We start from the raw sequence: 19,302 nt of genomic DNA, 5'->3' as shown, positions 1-19,302 counted from the left end.
TGGTTTTATTTTAAAAGGTTTATCAAGTAACAATTTATTTAGTACTCTAAATTCATTCGATTTATCAAGCGGAAGTTTTTGGGCTGTTTTTTCAATAGCTGTTATTATATCTAATGTTGGAATGTTTTTTGGAGTTATAGCAAAATTGAGTCCTTTTGATAATATTAATTTTTCATTTTCATTCAAATTTCGTGGAGATAAGTTGATTACCGTTTTATTAATGAAGTTGTTACTGATTTTTGTATTGTTGAATTTTTGTTGGTTTTCTTCCATTAGTATATTAATTTTTTTGAAATTAGATCGTTTGCTCTTCTCATATTCATGGAAATACGAAATATTCACACAATGTAAAATATGTTCAAAGTCTTCCTTTGAAAGGTTACGGAAAATTTCTTCTTCTAACCTTAATATATTTCGTTGAAATCTTACCTTATTTTATCTGAGAAAATTTATTCTTTCTCTTACCAACGCATAACCGAACTTGTTTTTAATCTTTGCCGAACCAGTACTCCGAAATGGTAGCCTAATTCTCAGGAATTTTGGAATCAATCTATTATCTCTGCATCTACACATGAAGGTGAGACTGTTTTCCGTGTGAGATAGTTTTTTGTACAATTCTTCCAATTTTCTAAAACTCGAAGAGATGCAGAATCCTCCCAGAATAAATTTCAATCGATATAGGAACAAGATGTTTATAAAATTTTGCCAAGTTATTTTTCGAATATAGATGCACCTGAAACTAATTTTCTAATTCAGAAGGGTGTGAAATTGACAACTCTTTTTGATTTTTTACCATAACTTTTCACAGGCTTCGACTATCATCATTAAAAATGATGCAATAAAAAGACAATTTCATTTGAAACCTTTATTGTTTTGAGTTTTTATCATAAAAATGATCGTATTTCTGTAAAAAATTAAAAATATGTCATTCGCTCTTTTTAACAAATAACCAAAAGCCGCAATTATCTTCTCTCGTTGCTTAGGTTCGACGTTTTGTAATTTCAAATGTCAGTTTGACCACCAGCATAGTATTAACCAAAGATTATAGAGTAGAAAGATAGGAAACGCCCTCATATCACTAGTACTAAAAATCGACTAAATTTTGTCTAGCGAAAACACATTTGAAAATGAGATGGCGCTGAAGACGTATTGTCAATACAAAAAACTGTTTAATAACAGTTTTGTTTTATAACCGAGGGGCGCGAAATTCGAATTGTAATCCTTGCATTGAATTTCAATATAGACCAGACCAGACTGATGAGACCAGAAAACAAACATTCTGATCGACAAAACAGAAGTATGTTTTCGTTTTGTGACCAGGATGTTTTATTCTTAGCATTGTTTGGAATCAAGTGATATCAATGAAATACGCTGTGGGATATGCTATATTTTTATTTGCAATTTAAAAAAACATTGCAGAAATTCGAAATTATGCACAACGAATAGAGCTTTGACTAGGAGACAAGAGGATATGTGATCTGCTATACGTTAAGGGTGTTATTTCTGTGCAATACGTTGTTTTGAATTAATAAACTTATTTGAATTTGTTCAATTTATATCAGGAATTGATTTGAACCAATATTCCATGTACCATCATAGCATACACATTCCAGTTACTTACATACATATATAAGTATTATTTATAGAATTTTCAGAACCACAATTGATACAAAACCTGTATATGTTAGCCTGTCCTGCCTGTCAGTATAGTTTCTTTATTCTTTTCGTATGATCTCTTTATGGTATGGTCTCTTTATGACACAATATAAAAATTGATCAATGAATGAACAAAACACTCACAGCAGGTTTCATAAAACTCAATCGATTCCAAAATCGAAATCAATAAAACCTTCGCATTTCTGAATATATTGAAGGAGAAGCAATTGAGAATCTTTGAATGGACGTATAAAATGGGCTCTTCATGCAAGGGATGCTTTCGGCATACAACAATTTACATGGATGAACAGTTCTCAATTGACTTGCAGTAAAATGTTCACTACACATAGTATAGACTAGTGTTTGCAGGCTATTACCAAAGAGGTTCCTCTTCGCCATTATTACGCCCCCAAAATTTTATCCACTTCGGAGTCCTAAAAATTAAAATCCATGATAACCAAGTCACATGTTTCCAGTTTTAATACTTACATTTCCATTTTCCGTAGTGAAGTAGAAGAATTAATTTCGGAAAATCCATTTTATTCAATCCCCAGTTCTTCATCATGGAATAATTTTCGAGATTTAGAGGTTTTCGCCAAGAAAAAATTCAATAATCAGCAACTAGAACAAGCTAGATAAACAAAAGGCGGTACGAGAATCAAAACATTCAAAACCTCTTCGATGATGATCAAAATGACCATCTGAAATCTTGCATCATTTCATATGTTTCCTCGAATTAATATTTTAACCAGTCTGAGGGTCTAAGAAACACATTCGAAACACAGATGGCGCTCACATCACTTTAGTCGCTTCTTTTCTCATCTTTCTACTCTATAATCTTTGGTATTAACGATTCTTTTCGTTGTGTGTACTTAATTAGTCCACAAATTATGCTAAAAAAATTCAAATTAGGAATACGCCAATGTAGACCAAAAGAATCGTCATTTCAATACATATTTTTTGATGAGGCTGAATGAGTTATGATGGAAAATGAAAAAGGGTTGTCGATTTCACCCTTCTGTAGGTATCAGGAATCAGTGAGAAATTGAGTTCCAAGTTCATTTCTATTCGACAGATACCTCACCAAAATTTCATTTGTTTAACTCCGAAAAAATTGAATAAAACCATATTCGAGTCGTCATCTTTGAAGCACCGTAACTATTCAACGGAGGGTCTTCACTCTCCAGGCATGACTCCACAGGAATTTTTCACTGAAGCTATATCCGAATTTATTAAAATTAATTATGGGACAGGACATCCTGTATAATCGGAATTAAATTGATTTCCAGTGTCACCCTAATCTATCCCAAGACATTTATTTTTCTTGGGTGTACTTTGAAAGGATAATGCTTCCGATTTAACTGGTTTCAATTCAGGTTACGAAGTCAAGTGAACAATGAAAGTGCATTCATACCGGATGATAATGCTGTCCAACATTGTTTTGTTTTAGACCCTAAAGGTATAGCATCCTGTAGTCATTGCACGGATATAAATTAGCTATGCAGTTTGTTATTTCATTATCTTTACATTGAAGATTAATTGTTCGTTTCGCATGGTTGAGAAACGGAAGTTAGGTATTTTTATTGTCAATAGTTGGACAGATTAGCTACTACTATGTGTCAAGGTAGGTGTAAGAGTACGAACGTTCTTAATGTCCTTTTCCGATTTCTACTCTCTGAAATAACTACTCAGAATAACTCGTGCGTTCATAATATCATTAGGCTCGATGCACATGGGCGAATAGAAACCGCTGCCGCTTATTTGGAAAAACCATAGCGAAGCATGTGTGGATTAAACAGGAGATCTTTCAGACCGAGCGATCATTTCAAAGAGTATCATGATACTCTTTGGAAATACACAGGGAAATTTTTTCTCGTTGTATCTTCATTTCTCGAGATATTCAGCTGATATTTGACGAAGATATTGCATTTAAAGAATAATAACATCAATATAAACCACCAAGAGAATCAAAATTTTCAAAGAATTTCAATGGCTTTCGCATGTTCATGTTCCATTATCAGTTTTGTACAGAACAAATTCATATGTTTATAATGTTCAATATGCCGAATTATAAAAGAATGCAGAAATGGCTGATATAAATTTCGTTCATGACCTTGCAAACAAATATACCTATAAAAGGAGCTAATTGTCTTTGTACGACACACAATCGGTTATTTAAATTTGAAATGAAAATGAAAACATGAAAGCAAGAGGAGAATATGGAGAAGGAGAACGATCGCCGTACTAAAAAAGTGTCCCCGAAAATGGGGAAAATATGTGAGTCGCTGCGATCGCTAGAAGTAGATTGTGGATTCCTGTAATCATGAATTCTAACGTCAATTTGACAAGAACTGCCTGCCAGTTTATTGCAGGTCAGGTTAGGTTAGATGTTTCTCATGCATTTTCGAAAATATTTCTTCAAATAAAATGAATGTGCCAGACTTTTAATTGGCAAACGTCCAGTTGCAGGAAAGTCCATTAAAATTTAATACTTCATTAAAATCTTAATCCCCCATTTTCCCCTTCAAAAATGACAGTTTTAAATTTTGATGGGACATCAAATCTTAATAGACTTTCCTGCAACTGGGCCAAAGTCTGTAAATAGAAGTATGTTTGAAAGTATCGAAAATATGTTCTTCTAAAATTAGGTAATTAAATTCATTTGATTCAGTTGGAGATTTAATTGAGGAACACTTTCTTGCCAGTGAAGATATTCACTGGAAAAATAGCTGTTTTTCAATTAAATAAATGGAGGTTTGTCTGTGAGCAGCTATTTTTTTCTCAATCTGCAAATTACCAGTATGCTTTTTGTCAATTTTTCTATTTATATGCGATAAAATACGATAAATTATATTTCAAAGCATCAGTTTATAGAAAGGGTCATCAGATTCATTCCTAATAACCAAGAAATTGATAAAATTCCCAATGTCTAGGATTTTTTATTGCATGAAGTAAGTACATAAAATAATAATGGCTTGGTCTTTATGATCACATACATAGTAAGATTCTGTTTTCAATAACGGACAAATTCATTTGGATTCAATTCTTGTAAGGAGGTTTATTCACATTGTCTTCTGTAAAATGTACCCTGAAATGAATATATGTATTGAGAGATAAATTTATTGAATTAAATAATACGTAAGTAGTCAAGAATATATGTTTTATATATTTTTTGTAGAAATGTACGAATATATTCAACATGGATGTATAAATAAAAGATTTCATCCAATAAAGAACATTATTATTGTTATTTATTTAATCATATAATCTGTCACCACTGCTGAAAATTTCAGCCAAGTTTAACTAGTTAAAATCAAAATTTTTTTTTGTCTAGCGACACTAGCACATCTATTGTATATTGAATGAATTGTCTACTGGTACATAATTTGGGGGAAAAAAACTGTGGTCTGCAAGGAGCTATCCTCCTCCTTTGCTCTAGTCTCCATAGAACTGACAATCCTCCAAGAACTCACTGATAATGATACAGATAGAAGATTGCAATTTGCGAAAAAATGATAGATCTGATAACTTGCGTTCAAAGAAATTCGTCCTCAACTAGGCAATGGAATTGTTAAGTTCGTTTGTGTCTAGAGGTAACTTTACTAAACTGTCAAATTAGCGTTCTGGATTGTTGTTCGAAAAAAATTATCACCAAATTATAAATATTGTTTTTACCGACGCACGTACAAAAAGCATGTATTTATTATCTAATCTTACTTCAGAAATGGGTAGAATATTTGCAACATATACGGTGTATCATAATGCTGTTCAATATCTATTATCCGGAAAGTTGTCAAGAAACGCATGTGTGTAATTTTCTGTCAATTAATTATGATGAAATTCACCATTCACAAATTTTCAAAGGAATATAAATCTACTAAAAATATTTCTTAGACGAGTCTTATAATTACGTTCGTCGTCCTTATAGGATGCAAAGATCACAAAAAGAATCAATTTATTTCAGATTGCACATGCTCTCTCTCATTATACAAAGTTTTTCGGTATAGTCCATTGAGAAAACTTCATCAAAAAGTTATTTTTCTTGTTTCAATTGAGCTTATCTCGGAAGGTATAATACTTTTGAAAGCACGTTTTTGGATAACACTTCCATGCATGTATTGTTGTGGGTAGAATACTATGATTCATACTTATCCTTTATTTGCAGCCTGTACAGCGGAGCGCAAATGAACAAGTCAACGATGAGAACGGTATTAACAGACCTCGTTTCGTGCCAATTACAACACTCGAAGATGTTCAAGCAGTCAGATGTGCCGAATTTCATCCCAGCGGTCAACTTTATGCTGTTGGATCGAATTCAAAAACTCTCAGGATATGTGCCTACCCAAAAATTGGTGATATTGGGTAAGTTTCTTGAATTTTTCTAATAACCAGATCGCGATCGAATATTGCTCACCTCACGAAAAACACCGATAAATTCAGCCCTCGTCTATCGTATATCCAGTATTGGTGCTCGTGTGTGGAGCTGAATATTAACCCAACGAAAACTGCAGTAACTCTTACTCGGAAAGGAAATCTTTCAGTCATGAAATTCGTTTTATTTGATAGAATAGAAGTTGAATACCTGGGGATAATCCTGGAATCAAGCTTCTTCGGATCAGGCATGCTGTTATAATTATCAAGCGACAAAACAAAAGTATGGATTTGTTTTGTGATCAGGATGTTAGTTTTCATCTGAACATTGAAATAAATTGACATAAATGAAATACGCTGTCGGATGCGCTTCATTTTAATTGCAATTCACAAAAAAATCATAAAAATTTAAAATTATGGTCAAAAAATAGGACTTTGAATAGGACACAAAAGTATATTGTGATCTGTTATATGTTAAAGGTGTTATTTCTGTGCAATACATAAATACATTGTTTTGAATCGATAAACTTATTTGAATTTGTCCAATTTATATCAGAAATTCATATGAACCAATTTTCAATATACAATCATAGTACATAGTACAATTTCAGTTGTTTACCTACATATTACATAGTATAAATTTCACTGTAACAATTGAAATTGATTTCAATAATGTATTATTTTATGCGGTAAGAAATTTGTCGTTCTCTTTTCGTTAATATAATAAAAGGATTTTAAAAAGACCACCAATTAAGACTGAAAAATTTGTTCCATAGGTGTGCCACTTCTTTCAATCCAATTTAATTTATTTACATAAGAATATTAGCCACTAAACAAAACAAAAATGGTATCACAATTCGAAGTTTCGTCCATACAGTATCCATAAATAATCAAACCACAAGTCAAAATGTCATAAAATTCAGCTTTTCATCATCAATAAACTGACGAGTTTGATTCCCATTCCCAACGGAATTGAAAATATCATAAGTATACAATGAAAACACAGATACATAATTAAATTATAAATATGCATTTTAATCATACACGACATATGTAGAGGAATTTATTTACAAAATGTACAATTTATTCACAACATATACAATATTCCGACCACATTTACAATCCCTGGAAAAGGATATTGTGTATTAGTGATTTATATTTCGGAGGGGTATTGTCTAGAACGTTTGTTTCATCCACATTCATAAGTATAACTTTACCTGTCGAGTATTTTGAGGTTGATGGAACCATCTCAATCACCATGGAATTCTTGAATGTCCATGATTCGTAAGGTAAAGCTTCTATTTTATGAGGGATAGCTCATAAAAGGGCATAATATTTAACGTTAAACAATAATTATAGCATGTGTACTGATTACTGATTGCTGGGTGTGTTGGACGGATAAACCAAACCTGCCACTGCGACCAAGAGGTCTATTGTAGCACACAGGCAAGCTCGTAAAGCTAGATCTCTCCCTCCAGCCCCATCCTGCCCAAAAAGGAGATGATGTCGGAGGGGGAGTGATTCTTGAGTTCCTCTAGGATCATCTTCGGAGAACCAAATACTCCATGAATAGACAATCGCTCCATGTCTGACCCTGTCTGCCGCCGGGCAGTCACAGAGGATGTGCTCAATCGTTTAGTCCTCCTCTAAGCAGAGTCTGCAGAGCGGGTCATTGGAGATGCTAAGCTGTCAGGCATGTGTATAAGATACAGTTTTAGCACAGGTTAGCTTAACGGGGTACCATACAATTTTGCAAATAAGACAAGAGCTTAGGGTGAAAACGCCAATTCTACCCGGAAGTGTAGAGGATTGAATAGAATAAAATAGAATAGTAATTTATTTTCCATATCATTGACAAATATTCACATCAAAGAAAAGAAAACAGGTCAACAACAACTTTTTTGTAAGAGATGAAACTGTTTACAAAATAAGCTGAAATACTTCATATTGAAGGGCATCTCGCACTGCAAGAATTTTTTCCTTGAATAAACAGAAAATCCAGGAAGTCCAGGAAGGATAGGAAGAAAATCCGGAACTTTCCAAGTTGCCGGAAAATTTTATCCGAAATAAAAAAGACAAAAGCAGGAAAATGTGGGATAATAAATTACTGTATATCAGATTGACCTAAAATTCACAACTCAATTCAAGAAAGATTCGAAAACTGCATGAATAGCCCTAAAACCATCCTGAAATTTGTAAATGGGACAATGATTAACCATATGATTTATGGTTTCTTCTAGTTTCCCGCATTCACCATTCACAACTAGGGCTCTTACTGAATTCCATCGGAACTGCGAGGAATCCAGCTAGACTCTAGACTCCTAGATACTTTGGACTGAAGATATATTCAAAAAAAGAATTACCGAAAACTGCGCTCAATTTTCTATATTTTCGATGATTATTCAAACACACTCGGTTTTATTTTGGTTAGGACGCAAACGCCACTCGAAAAAATAATTCCTCAAAATTTCTAATCTAGAAATTATTTGCTATATTTGTCTATAAATAATCTATGTATATATATCTAAAATCAGAATGACGGAATGCGAGGGCAATCATCAGCATATCTAATATATAAAATTCTCGTGTCATAGTTTTCGTTACCATACTCCTCCGAAACGGCTTGACCGATTTTGATGAAATTTTTTGTGCTTATCCGGTATCTATTAGAATCGGCCAACATCTATTTTTCATCCCCCTAAATGTTAGGGGTAGTCCACCCCTAAATTTTTTTTTGTATTTTTTAGACAAAATTTTTAATTTCTATTTTTTTATGATACAACATACAAAAATACATACAATCCTCAATTTTCACCCTTCTACGATCAACCCTTATTTTTTAATAGCCATTTTAGTAATTTAATCATTAGGAAATTATTTATATGGCAAAACAACGTTTTCCGGGTCAGCTATCTATGAGAATCGGCCAACATCTATTTTTCATCCCCCTAAATGTTAGGGGTAGTCCACCCCTAAATTTTTTTTTGTATTTTTTAGACAAAATTTTTAATTTCTATTTTTTTATGATACAACATACAAAAATACATACAATCCTCAATTTTCACCCTTCTACGATCAACCCTTATTTTTTAATAGCCATTTTAGTAATTTAATCATTAGGAAATTATTTATATGGCAAAACAACGTTTGCCGGGTCAGCTATCTATGAGAATCGGCCAACATCTATTTTTCATCCCCCTAAATGTTAGGGGTAGTCCACCCCTAACTTTTTTTTTTATTTTTTAGACAAAATTTTTAATTTCTATTTTTTTATGATACAAAATGGAAATTATTTATATGGCAAAACAACGTTTGCCGGGTCAGCTAGTATCATATATAAATTTCTCAGAAGAAGTAGGGATATCACACAAATATAAATTGAAAAGAGGTACTGAAACTGATCCTTGCAGTAAACCATTGTTCAAAGTTTTGAAATTACTACTATTATCAACAAAAGCACGAAACCTTGTACCTGACAGCATGTTTTCCGAACCATCTTTCCATACTGTGTCATATACTGCAAATAAAATTCACAGATGCTGTTCCTGTTTTTATCATTGAAACCTGCTTCAGTGAAATTGGTGAGGCTCAGAACCTGATCCCAGCAATTTTTATTTTTCCTGAAACAATTAATTCCTAAAAAAAATTTGCCTTTCTATAATTTTGAAAGGAACTACTAATAGACGATAACTACTATTATAGGATCAGAAGAATCCTTCAGACGTTTTAAAATTCCAATTCCTGTAACTTTCGCCTTTTGGAACACGGCCGGAAAATTGCCAGAATTTAGCCTTTGGCAAAAACTCGTGAAACACCCTGTATATCTTATACACATAGTTAGTACCTAAAAAATTACGCACGGTATTAATATCTTCGGTATTTACTATTTTGTAGAAAAATGATCAAAGAGATCAATAATTGTTATACGATGTATGACTCATGAATAAAAAAATATTTTTATGTACAATTGAGGAGTTTTTCTTGCACCACGGACGAGGGGGTGAAGGAGTAATGGATTTTTTATTGGCAAGCCTAACTCTTTGTGCCAGAAATGAATAGAATAGACCTTATGTTGCTTAGGATGATTAGGTTTTTGATGTTGTCTCATCAACCCTTTTTTTATAATTTCATTCTTCATTCTTCGCAGACGGCGCATGACAATTATACATGAAATGCTACGTAATTTAAAATGTCCTGTTCGAGTATTATTCTACAAAAAAGTTAATACCGAAGATATGAATTTTGTGCGTAGCTTTTAACTCACTCTGTAATATCCAAGTTATCAAGTTCTCTAGTATGAGCATTCATTCGCATCGAGGAATCCTCATGAGCATATGATGGAAAATTGCTCTTTTTTCAATTTACATAATCTGACCAGCATCAAATGAATGAATATACCAATTAGAAATTTGACTATTTTCAGTAGAGAAGAACATGAAGCCTACCAGCCAACCGTGTTATTCAAAATCACCAAACACCACAAAGGATCAATCTACTGCCTGGCTTGGTCTCCCATGGGCGATCTGATGGCGACTGGTTCCAACGATAAAACGGTGAAATTGATGCGGTTCAACGGGGACACCTCGAAGCTGGAAGGCGACGAGATAGAATTGTCGATGCACGACGGGACCATCAGAGATTTGTGCTTCTTGGAAGACACGTCAAATAAGTCTAGTTTATTGATAAGCGGAGGCGCCGGCGACTGCAAGATCTACGTGACGGATTGTGCGACAGGAACGCCTTTTCAGGTAATACTTCAAGATGACGAGACTCTTTGTTAAGGCCATTTTACAAAAAAATTTCTGGAATTCGAAATCCCATACATTATTTCGTTGACTATCGTGTCTAATCGTATTACAACGGGTTCAAATGAATGAATAGTTGCGGAAAAATTTAAAGGGTTCACCCGACAGACAAGCTAAGCTTTTGTGGGAATATTCTTTATTTGTGGAGTATGTATTTATAGTTTCTGCAAATAAATTATTATGACTTTAGTCTTGCGGCTTTCACACTCCTCCCCAGAGGAACATTCACTTATCTCAGATATCAAAAGGATTAAGCTCTGTTGGAGCCCTTTCCAGGCTTTCGGGCTCGTGGTGGTGGTCGGGTTTGGGCCGCTCGTCGGCTTCTGGCTGTCGGTTGGATTCTTGATCCACCCGCACTTCCTGTCGAAGCAGACTGTGTTCCTCTGCATTCCCCATGTACTTGCGTACAATTCTCGCCGTTCCCAGGAGTACCGCCTTCTGCATGACTTCTGCATGATTATCATTATTATTATCAAAAATATAGCAGCCTTTTAACTAAGATTGATCGAAAAAAAATTTTTTTTGAACATATCGCATTTTGTATACTCACTTACGAAAATTCTGATTTCAGAAGGGCTCTCTTAAAAACATTTTCACAATCTGGCTCTTTGAGTCAATAATGACCATCAAAGTTTTCTGATCACCATAGACTTAATTATTATCAAATGTGGTGATCACATTTGACAAGAACCTTGGAAGATGGAATGACCATTGCAGGGATACGAACGCTTTTGTTGTCGTCCACACATTCGATGTTTTTCCATTTAGCGAGACACTAAGGCGTGGATAAATTTATATATACTCCATTCACTTTTATTTCAGCACTCGGTTGGCCATGGAAATTTGACACATTCCACTCTGTATAATACGAAAATGTGGGGTTATGACGCTTGTCATTAACATTTTGGTTGGTTTTAAATCAGCGCTATGCTGTCTGTTCTACGTAAAAGTCTCAGTAATTACTTATTTTATCCCAATGTCGGATCACAGATGAAGTCGAAAATATGTGACGAACATAATTGACGTTTATACATACTGATTGAATGCATATCAAATCTAGTTATTTGCATGGAAAGGAGATCAATTTTGAAAGATATTTATTTTTGCCAAAGAAGAAAATTGAATGATTTACACATAATATGCTGTAGCTTGAGGGGTGTTATTGTTGGTTATCTTATTTGGCTAAAGGTTGAAGACTTTACATCAGTTGTAGATCTCAAAAACAACAGGACAACTGACTCGTATTTATGGCTGGTTATTTTCAATACTTTGATATAATAATTATTATTATTGATTCCTTAAAACAATAACAATGTATAGCACAAATCAAATGAAAAATAGAAAAATTAATTTTCTGCAACTTATTTTACGATAGCATTCATCGAAAATCCTGTAGTAACTTTTCGCATTCGTTCACCCTAAAATAAAATTCTCAAATGCCACCACTTTTTTGTGTCTCCCAATAGAATTAAATTCTTTTCGTTCACAAACTTTCTGATTGTGGAAATATTCAGCTACAATATATAAGTCGTTTAGATTCAGATGAAACATTATATGAATTATTCACTTAGATTGAATATGTTTGGTACCGTCTGATATATTGCAGATATTGGAAATATCGGGGTTCCTCACTATTTGAATGAGCGGACCTGAATTCTAAATGGCACTTCTTGAAACCCTCTCTTCTCTCTTTTCAAATCACTTTCGTCATTTTTGTAATATCAATTGATATTAGTTGTGGCAACGCGGCAACGGCGTTATGACATTAACGACATTTCATGAATGCCAACCTTACTCCGTTCTAGTTACAGAAACTTGAGAAAATTATTTCATGGCTAACCGAGTGCTGAAATAAACGGAGTATACTTTTCCACATTTTCGCATTGAAAATTGATGTGACAGCAATGTGCGAGTCAATTGTGATGGGCGACACTAAGCAACTTTGTCACTCCAGTCTCTGGCAACAACAAATGTTCATTTTCCCATTCCATATACCTATGTTTCAAGATAAAAACAAACAGGAACAATTTTCTCTAATGTGTGGATATAGAATTCCGTATCTTATTGGTCTGTTCCAGTGTTGTCGAATTAACAGAAATTACCCTAGAGGAAAATTCAGGATTTACACGAGCGTGTCAGATTGATATAAAGGGAGATAGCTTCGACCCTGTATAATACCTCTACCAAAAATTACACCTGTCTATAGGGGGAATTGTCTAGGACAGCCTGTCTGGATAGTAAAAAATTTATCATTGTCGAGCATGTCAGATTAAGATATATGTGGTTAATTACATGTTGAAATGTATACATTCTCTTAATCTGACAATTTAAGCGTGACGAAAATGTGTGGGAGGGTCAAACCTTCAATAAAAACGACGTCACTTGTACAGGGTGGCAAATTTTGATGTTTTAGCACTACAGCTTTTGAACCAGAGAAGATAGACAAAATCTGATACCTCATCTTGTTCCCTTTTTCGAAGAAACTAACAAGAGTAGTAGTCATTTGTGGCCACCTTCTTTTGTTTTCGAGTTATAAGCGAAAATTGGAAAAATGGCGATATCGATATAAGTTTATATCTCCCCTAATATTGATGATAGAGCTCTATAATTTTTACGTAGAATCCAGAGACGTGCACACCTTTTCAGCAGGATATTTAATTACGAAGCTATTATAGAACACTAGATTTCTGTGCAATTTTTTGAAAGCTTAATTTTTACTGATTTCAAAAATATATAACATCATTAGGTTTGTATCAATATAAATAATAGAAAATGATCAAAAACCCTTTTTCTCAATATTTCTATGGTTTCAACTTTTGACGAGCTCAGAGAAGTAGAGCTTTCTATATCAAGAGTAGTCTCCTTCCGGCAATGTCAGTCTTTCTATGCTTTTTACCAAGTTTGCAGGTTTTGCAAGTTTGATGCCCTCCAACTCCCATTCGTCACGCTAAAAAAGTCTGATTTTGGAAATGTACACTCTTCTAGATACAAAATGCCCCCTCTCGTTCGGATAGGTACTCGACAATATTCAAGGTGTCCTGCCTTATATGGTATTCGTGCTTTATGGGTACAATATGTTACAGTCACCAAAATCCAATTCTAAAGTTTTTGTGAAATTTATTTCATTTGCTTGTTATTAGAAATACATACTTTTGAATATCACATTCTGTATATCATGTTCATATGTATATATTTGAATTTCTGTTTTACACTTGCATCTATTTCAGGCTTTGAGTGGACACACTGGCCATATACTATCCCTTTACACATGGGGCGGTGCGATGTTCGTCAGTGGATCCCATGACAAAACTGTGAGATTCTGGGATCTTCGAACACGAGGATGCGTGAACATGGTCACCCCGTGCACAGTTCCTGGAACCAGGCAGGGCTCACCGGTAGCCAGTTTATGCGTCGATCCATCTGGCAGACTCCTCGTTTCTGGTCATGAGGACAGTTCATGCGTTTTGTACGATATAAGGGGAGGAAGAAACATCCAGTGCTTCAAGCCCCATTCGGCCGATATAAGGTCCATAAGATTTTCTCCATCGGCATATTATCTCTTGACAGCCGGATATGACAACAAATTGGTGCTTACTGATCTTCAGGGTGAGTTATTGACATATATAACATTGTGAATATGTTATGCATCAAATAGAAGTTTGGAAGCAGAAAGGTAAAACAGCAATCAGCACCCTCGAGTGTGTTGAGAAATTGATTGAAGTACGTCTGATTTAAAAATTTGAGTTTCCTACAATTACACACGATAAAACACTCCACCTCGCACTTTTGAAGTTTATGTTCCACTAATTAAATCGATGTACAGGGTGGGCAAAATTGGAGATACCTGAACTACAACTTCTTAACTCAACGAGATAGAGGAATGAATATACCATTCATGTCATCTTTTTTCGAGAAACTAATAATGCCATCCACTGCATTCCTCTATGTTCTTTTGTTTTTGAGTTATTTACTGATTACTGACCACTGGGTGTGTTGGACGGATAAACCAAACCTGTCACTGCGACCAAGAGGTCTATTGTAGCACACAGGCAAGCTCGTAGAGCTAGATCTCTTCCTCCAGTCCCATCCTGTCCAAAAAGGTGATGATGTCGGAGAACCAGATACTCCAAGTACGGATCATCTTCGGAGAACCAAATACTCCATGTCTGACCCTGTCTGCCGCCGGGCAGTCACAGAGGACATGCTCAATCGTTTCGTCCTCCTCTAAGCAGAGTCTGCAGAGCGGGTTATTGACGATGCTTAACTTTTCAAGATGGGCTCTGAGTCTACAATGTCCTGTGAAAGCCGCCATTATAGATCTCAGATTTGTTCTAGAAAATCCTAGCCAGCGACTGGTGTATGGGCTGGGAGGCACTGAAATAGGCCTATGCGAGTGACGCTGTCCAGGACGGTTGCGCCAGTACTCCACGACCTTCTGCCTTATCCAGCTGTTGTTCCGGTCCCTGATTAAGGAATTTGAAATTCCTATACTAGGTTTCGGGCCAATAAGCGCTGATGTTGCGCCTTCTCTGGCTAGAGCATCCGATACATCGTTGCCTCTGAAGCCAGAGTATCCAGGTACCCAAATCAGTTGCAGTCTGTTTGAACCCAATTTGGAGAGTTTAGATCTGCATTCAAATACCTGTGCCGAGTTGCATTTGTCTGCTGCGAGAGATTTAATCGCAGCTTGACTATCCTTTAGGATTTTTATTGACCTACCCGCCCAACCAATGTTAAGCAAATGGCTGGCGCATAGATCAATGGCGAAGATTTCTGCCTGAAATGCTGTCGCAGACTTTCCCAGACCGGCACTGAGTTCATTCAGCGGTCTCCCACTGTAGACTCCGGCTCCAGATCCCTGACTGGTTCTGGAGCCATCAGTAAACCAGCAAGGTTCTTTTTTTTGAGTTATAGATCAAAATTAAAATTTGGGCGATTTCAACATTGATCATTATCTTCGTTTCTGTTTGTGCTAGGATGTTGAAATGAAAACATTATACAGGCACTTTTTTGATAGCTATCCAGTGGCGTACTATGTTTTTTTCCTACAGGTTTATTTGCTGAGATATAACATAAAGTTATGTTTTTTCTTATGAAAAAAGTAGTTTGAAATGACTTAGAAAGAATCGCCATTTTTTTTTGCTGTTTCAGAAATATTTGATACATCATCCTCAGTCTTTCTAAGTCATTTTAAACCACTGTTTTCATAAGAAAAAACACATCTTTATGTTGTAGCTCAGCAAATATACCTGTTGGAAAAAATCATAATATGCCACTGGATAGCTATCAACAAAGTGTCCGTAAAATGTTTTTATTTTAACATCCTAGCTCAAACAGAAACAGAGATAATGACCAAAATTGAAAGACCCGAATGGTACATTCATTTTCACCTGACTCATTGGGTTAAAAAGTTTTAGTTCAGGTATCACCAATTGTGCCCACCCTGTACATTGGATTTCCAAGAATAATGTATTGTCGTTGTCATACTTGAATACATCTTTAAAATAATATTATTGTCAAGGACCTTTAGTCCTTCAATTTCATAAAAGCAGTGGGTTGGCCACACAATAATTTCCTAGTAATTAGAATGGTGTAAAGTTGGCAGACATGAAATATCATTGGTTGGCACCAAAGATATACAGGGTGTATCTGAATGACACGGAATAAATGAAAAAGGTGATTTTTGAGGAAAATTAAAGTGGGTATTTGGTATGAAATTGTTTCAAAAACCTCCCTCCGGAAAAATTACACCCTTCCGAATATAAACAAAAAAAATTGTTTTTCTTTTTTATTCACCCTGTACTTTTATTGAGCTATAGACACAACTTGGTAAATATCATCCGTCAAAGAAATTATACATGTTCATGTTGGAATTTTTCAAACTACTAGACACATATTAAGGTATAATACACTCGCGTTAGCTCATCTTTTTTGAAAATGCACTGCATTTCGTAAATGCTTAAGTTGCAGAAATAAAAAAGTTAGGACATATATGAAATGGGCTTTTCAGCAATTTTTTTTAAAGAAAAATTTTCACCCGAAAAAAGGTTTTTGAAAAAATTTTACTACTTCGACCCTTTCTGAGCATACTTCATTGTTGAAAAAATTCTGGCATGTGTTATTTCAATGACAAATGATATTTACCAAGTTTCGTGTCTTTAGCTCAGGGAAAATAGAAAAAGAACGATTTTTCTTGTTAATCTTCGGAAGGGTGTTTTTTTTTTTTTCAAAAAATTATATACCAAATAACCACCTTAATTTTCTTCATAGAATCCCCACTTACATTTTTTCGGTGTAGCGCCGTACGCTACGTCACGCCATCGCGCATTGGCGTGGCTCACATAAAATTGGCCGTGCAATAAATTTGAATAATTTCATTCTCATCCATTAACACGTCTAACTAGCAAAAGCAGCACTTCCTGTGACTTATTCATTAGAAAGGCAACGTTTTCCCACAAAAGTTGAAGATATATTGAATGATCTTCTTTAAACTTTACCCATTGTCGTTGCTTCGCCACTGCTAATGGAACGAGTTCTGTCGGTGAAGTTGACATTGCCATCTTCTACGCCATCATCCTTCTATTAGCATCTGAACTGAATTGCACATCCTTTGCTGCATCATCTGGCTTGATGCGGATTTTAAATTTCCTCGTGGTAAAATAAAATTGATTGAAATGAATATGAAGATATATTTTGCCGTTGCCGGAAAGGTAGGAAGTGAAATGAAAAAAAAATTATCAGAAATTGTCTCTATACCATTTCACTCTGAAAACAATTAGAAAACGATTTTTCCATGCCTTGTTCGATATTTCTTCCGATTGCACATTTAGATCTCGAAAAATGCTATGAAATTGATGGTTCACTTTTCAATTCTGCTCAATGAATATGTCACGAAATCTATTGACCTCTTAACACAATACACCCTTTACAATAAGACGTATCCTTCCACGGCTAAATGCCTCTATTTCTGTTACAGGAGATCTGACCCTGCCGCTTCCTAGTGTAGTAGTGGCCCAACATCAGGACAAAGTAATATGCAGTCGCTGGCATCCATCTGAGTTTTCATTTTTGTCGACGTCTGCCGACAAAACAGCCACCCTATGGGCTTTACCGCCCGTGTAAGGGTATCTCCATTCGACAATTTATTTGTTAATCGATAAGTCTGAACTAACCAATACTCGAATCATTTCAGATATCATTTTCATCGAGTTGAATAACTTCAATGCTGACAGTTTCGCTCAAAAATGTTATGTCATGTAACACAAAGGAAGAAGTCCGATTGGATCTCTGTTTTAGCAATGTCATTAGTCACTGATGATATGTTTTAAATTCTTCGTGGCAATTTTGACATGTTAAGCATCCAATGGAATGTGTAGATTTTCGCTTCAGCAGTGGACGAAATTATATTCTTAATATGTAAATATATTTTTCGACTCTACAAGCTTTGTATAAATATTTAAAATTTATTAATGTTGCTTAATTTATACACTAATTGAGAATAATGAACTTATTACGATAATTACATCTTGTTTTCATGTTACGACATTTTTTTATTTTTATTTGATATAGTTAATAAATAAAAATAGTGACAAGTTTATTGTTTTCTTATTTATTCAAAAAATATGATTGTATAAACAAATAACCGTTCCAATACAAATTTGACAGATTCGTTCTGCAGAGTTATCTTGACAAGAAAACATGATTAATAAATGAGACTTACGGCCGGTTTTATAATCAAACCTAAAGTCGCTTTAATTTTAAAGCTTCCTTTAACCCTACGAACGTCTAGTTTCATAATCGTATTTACGTCTGGTTTCAAAATCAAATTTGAAGTCACTTTGCTTAAAGCTTCCTTTAGTGTCATTTTTAGTAGGGTTAAAGGAAGCTTTAAAATTAAAGTGACTTTAGGTTTGATTATGAAACCGGCCGTTAGCGTCACTTCAAGCTTGAAGATTCCTGTACTGTCATTTTTATTAGGGTTAAAGGAAGCTTTAAAATTGAAGGGGCTTTAGGTTTGATTATGAATCCGGCCTTTAGTAGGGTTAAAGGAAGCTTTAAAATTAAAGCGACTTTAGGTTCGATTATGAAACCGGCCGTTAATATGACAGTAAAGGAAGCAAGTAGCCCTAAGAAATTATTTTTTATCTTTTTGTTTATTTATACTCGGTAACGGGATACAGCAATGAATGAGTTATCGAGATGACTGAGGTTGGATATCTCTGTCCTCGTTGCTCGGTACCGCCATTAATTGGATGACGAGACGAAGTCGAATTTGGTGAACCGTGACGTCCGTGACCTAAAGATCCTTCCGTACTCCGAGCATGGATAGTTACCAACCAGATCTGGCCACCGCTGTATTCTTCTCGAGTCTCCATTATAGGGACCAAAGACTTCCACTGTGATCTGCCTAACGCTAGTTGTTCCCAGTTATGATTGGCATTAACTGATTTTAGGGATTGATGCAGTAAAT

The 19,302-nt window shown here is 34.9% G+C and overlaps 1 protein-coding gene across 4 annotated transcripts in view; it reads left to right on the top strand.

The window, feature by feature from the left end:
• LOC123323018 (WD repeat-containing protein 47) overlaps positions 1–18,427 on the top strand; it is a 186,291-nt gene extending 167,864 nt beyond the window's left edge. For 3 of the 4 annotated variants that reach the window (XM_044911201.1, XM_044911198.1, XM_044911200.1), the window contains exons 6-9: positions 5,822–6,018; positions 10,451–10,775; positions 14,060–14,438; positions 17,809–18,427. In XM_044911201.1, the coding sequence (XP_044767136.1) occupies positions 5,822–6,018; positions 10,451–10,775; positions 14,060–14,438; positions 17,809–17,954 (1,047 nt within the window). In that variant the 3' untranslated portion in view covers positions 17,955–18,427. The remainder of the gene's footprint in view (positions 1–5,821; positions 6,019–10,450; positions 10,776–14,059; positions 14,439–17,808) is intronic. The other variant, XM_044911199.1, reaches the window with a different exon arrangement.
• Positions 18,428–19,302: the final 875 nt, after the last annotated feature.

Source organism: Coccinella septempunctata, chromosome 1 (genome assembly GCF_907165205.1).
Source record: "Coccinella septempunctata chromosome 1, icCocSept1.1, whole genome shotgun sequence".
NCBI lineage: Eukaryota > Metazoa > Arthropoda > Insecta > Coleoptera > Coccinellidae > Coccinella > Coccinella septempunctata.
This window is presented reverse-complemented; position numbering and strand designations above follow the sequence as displayed.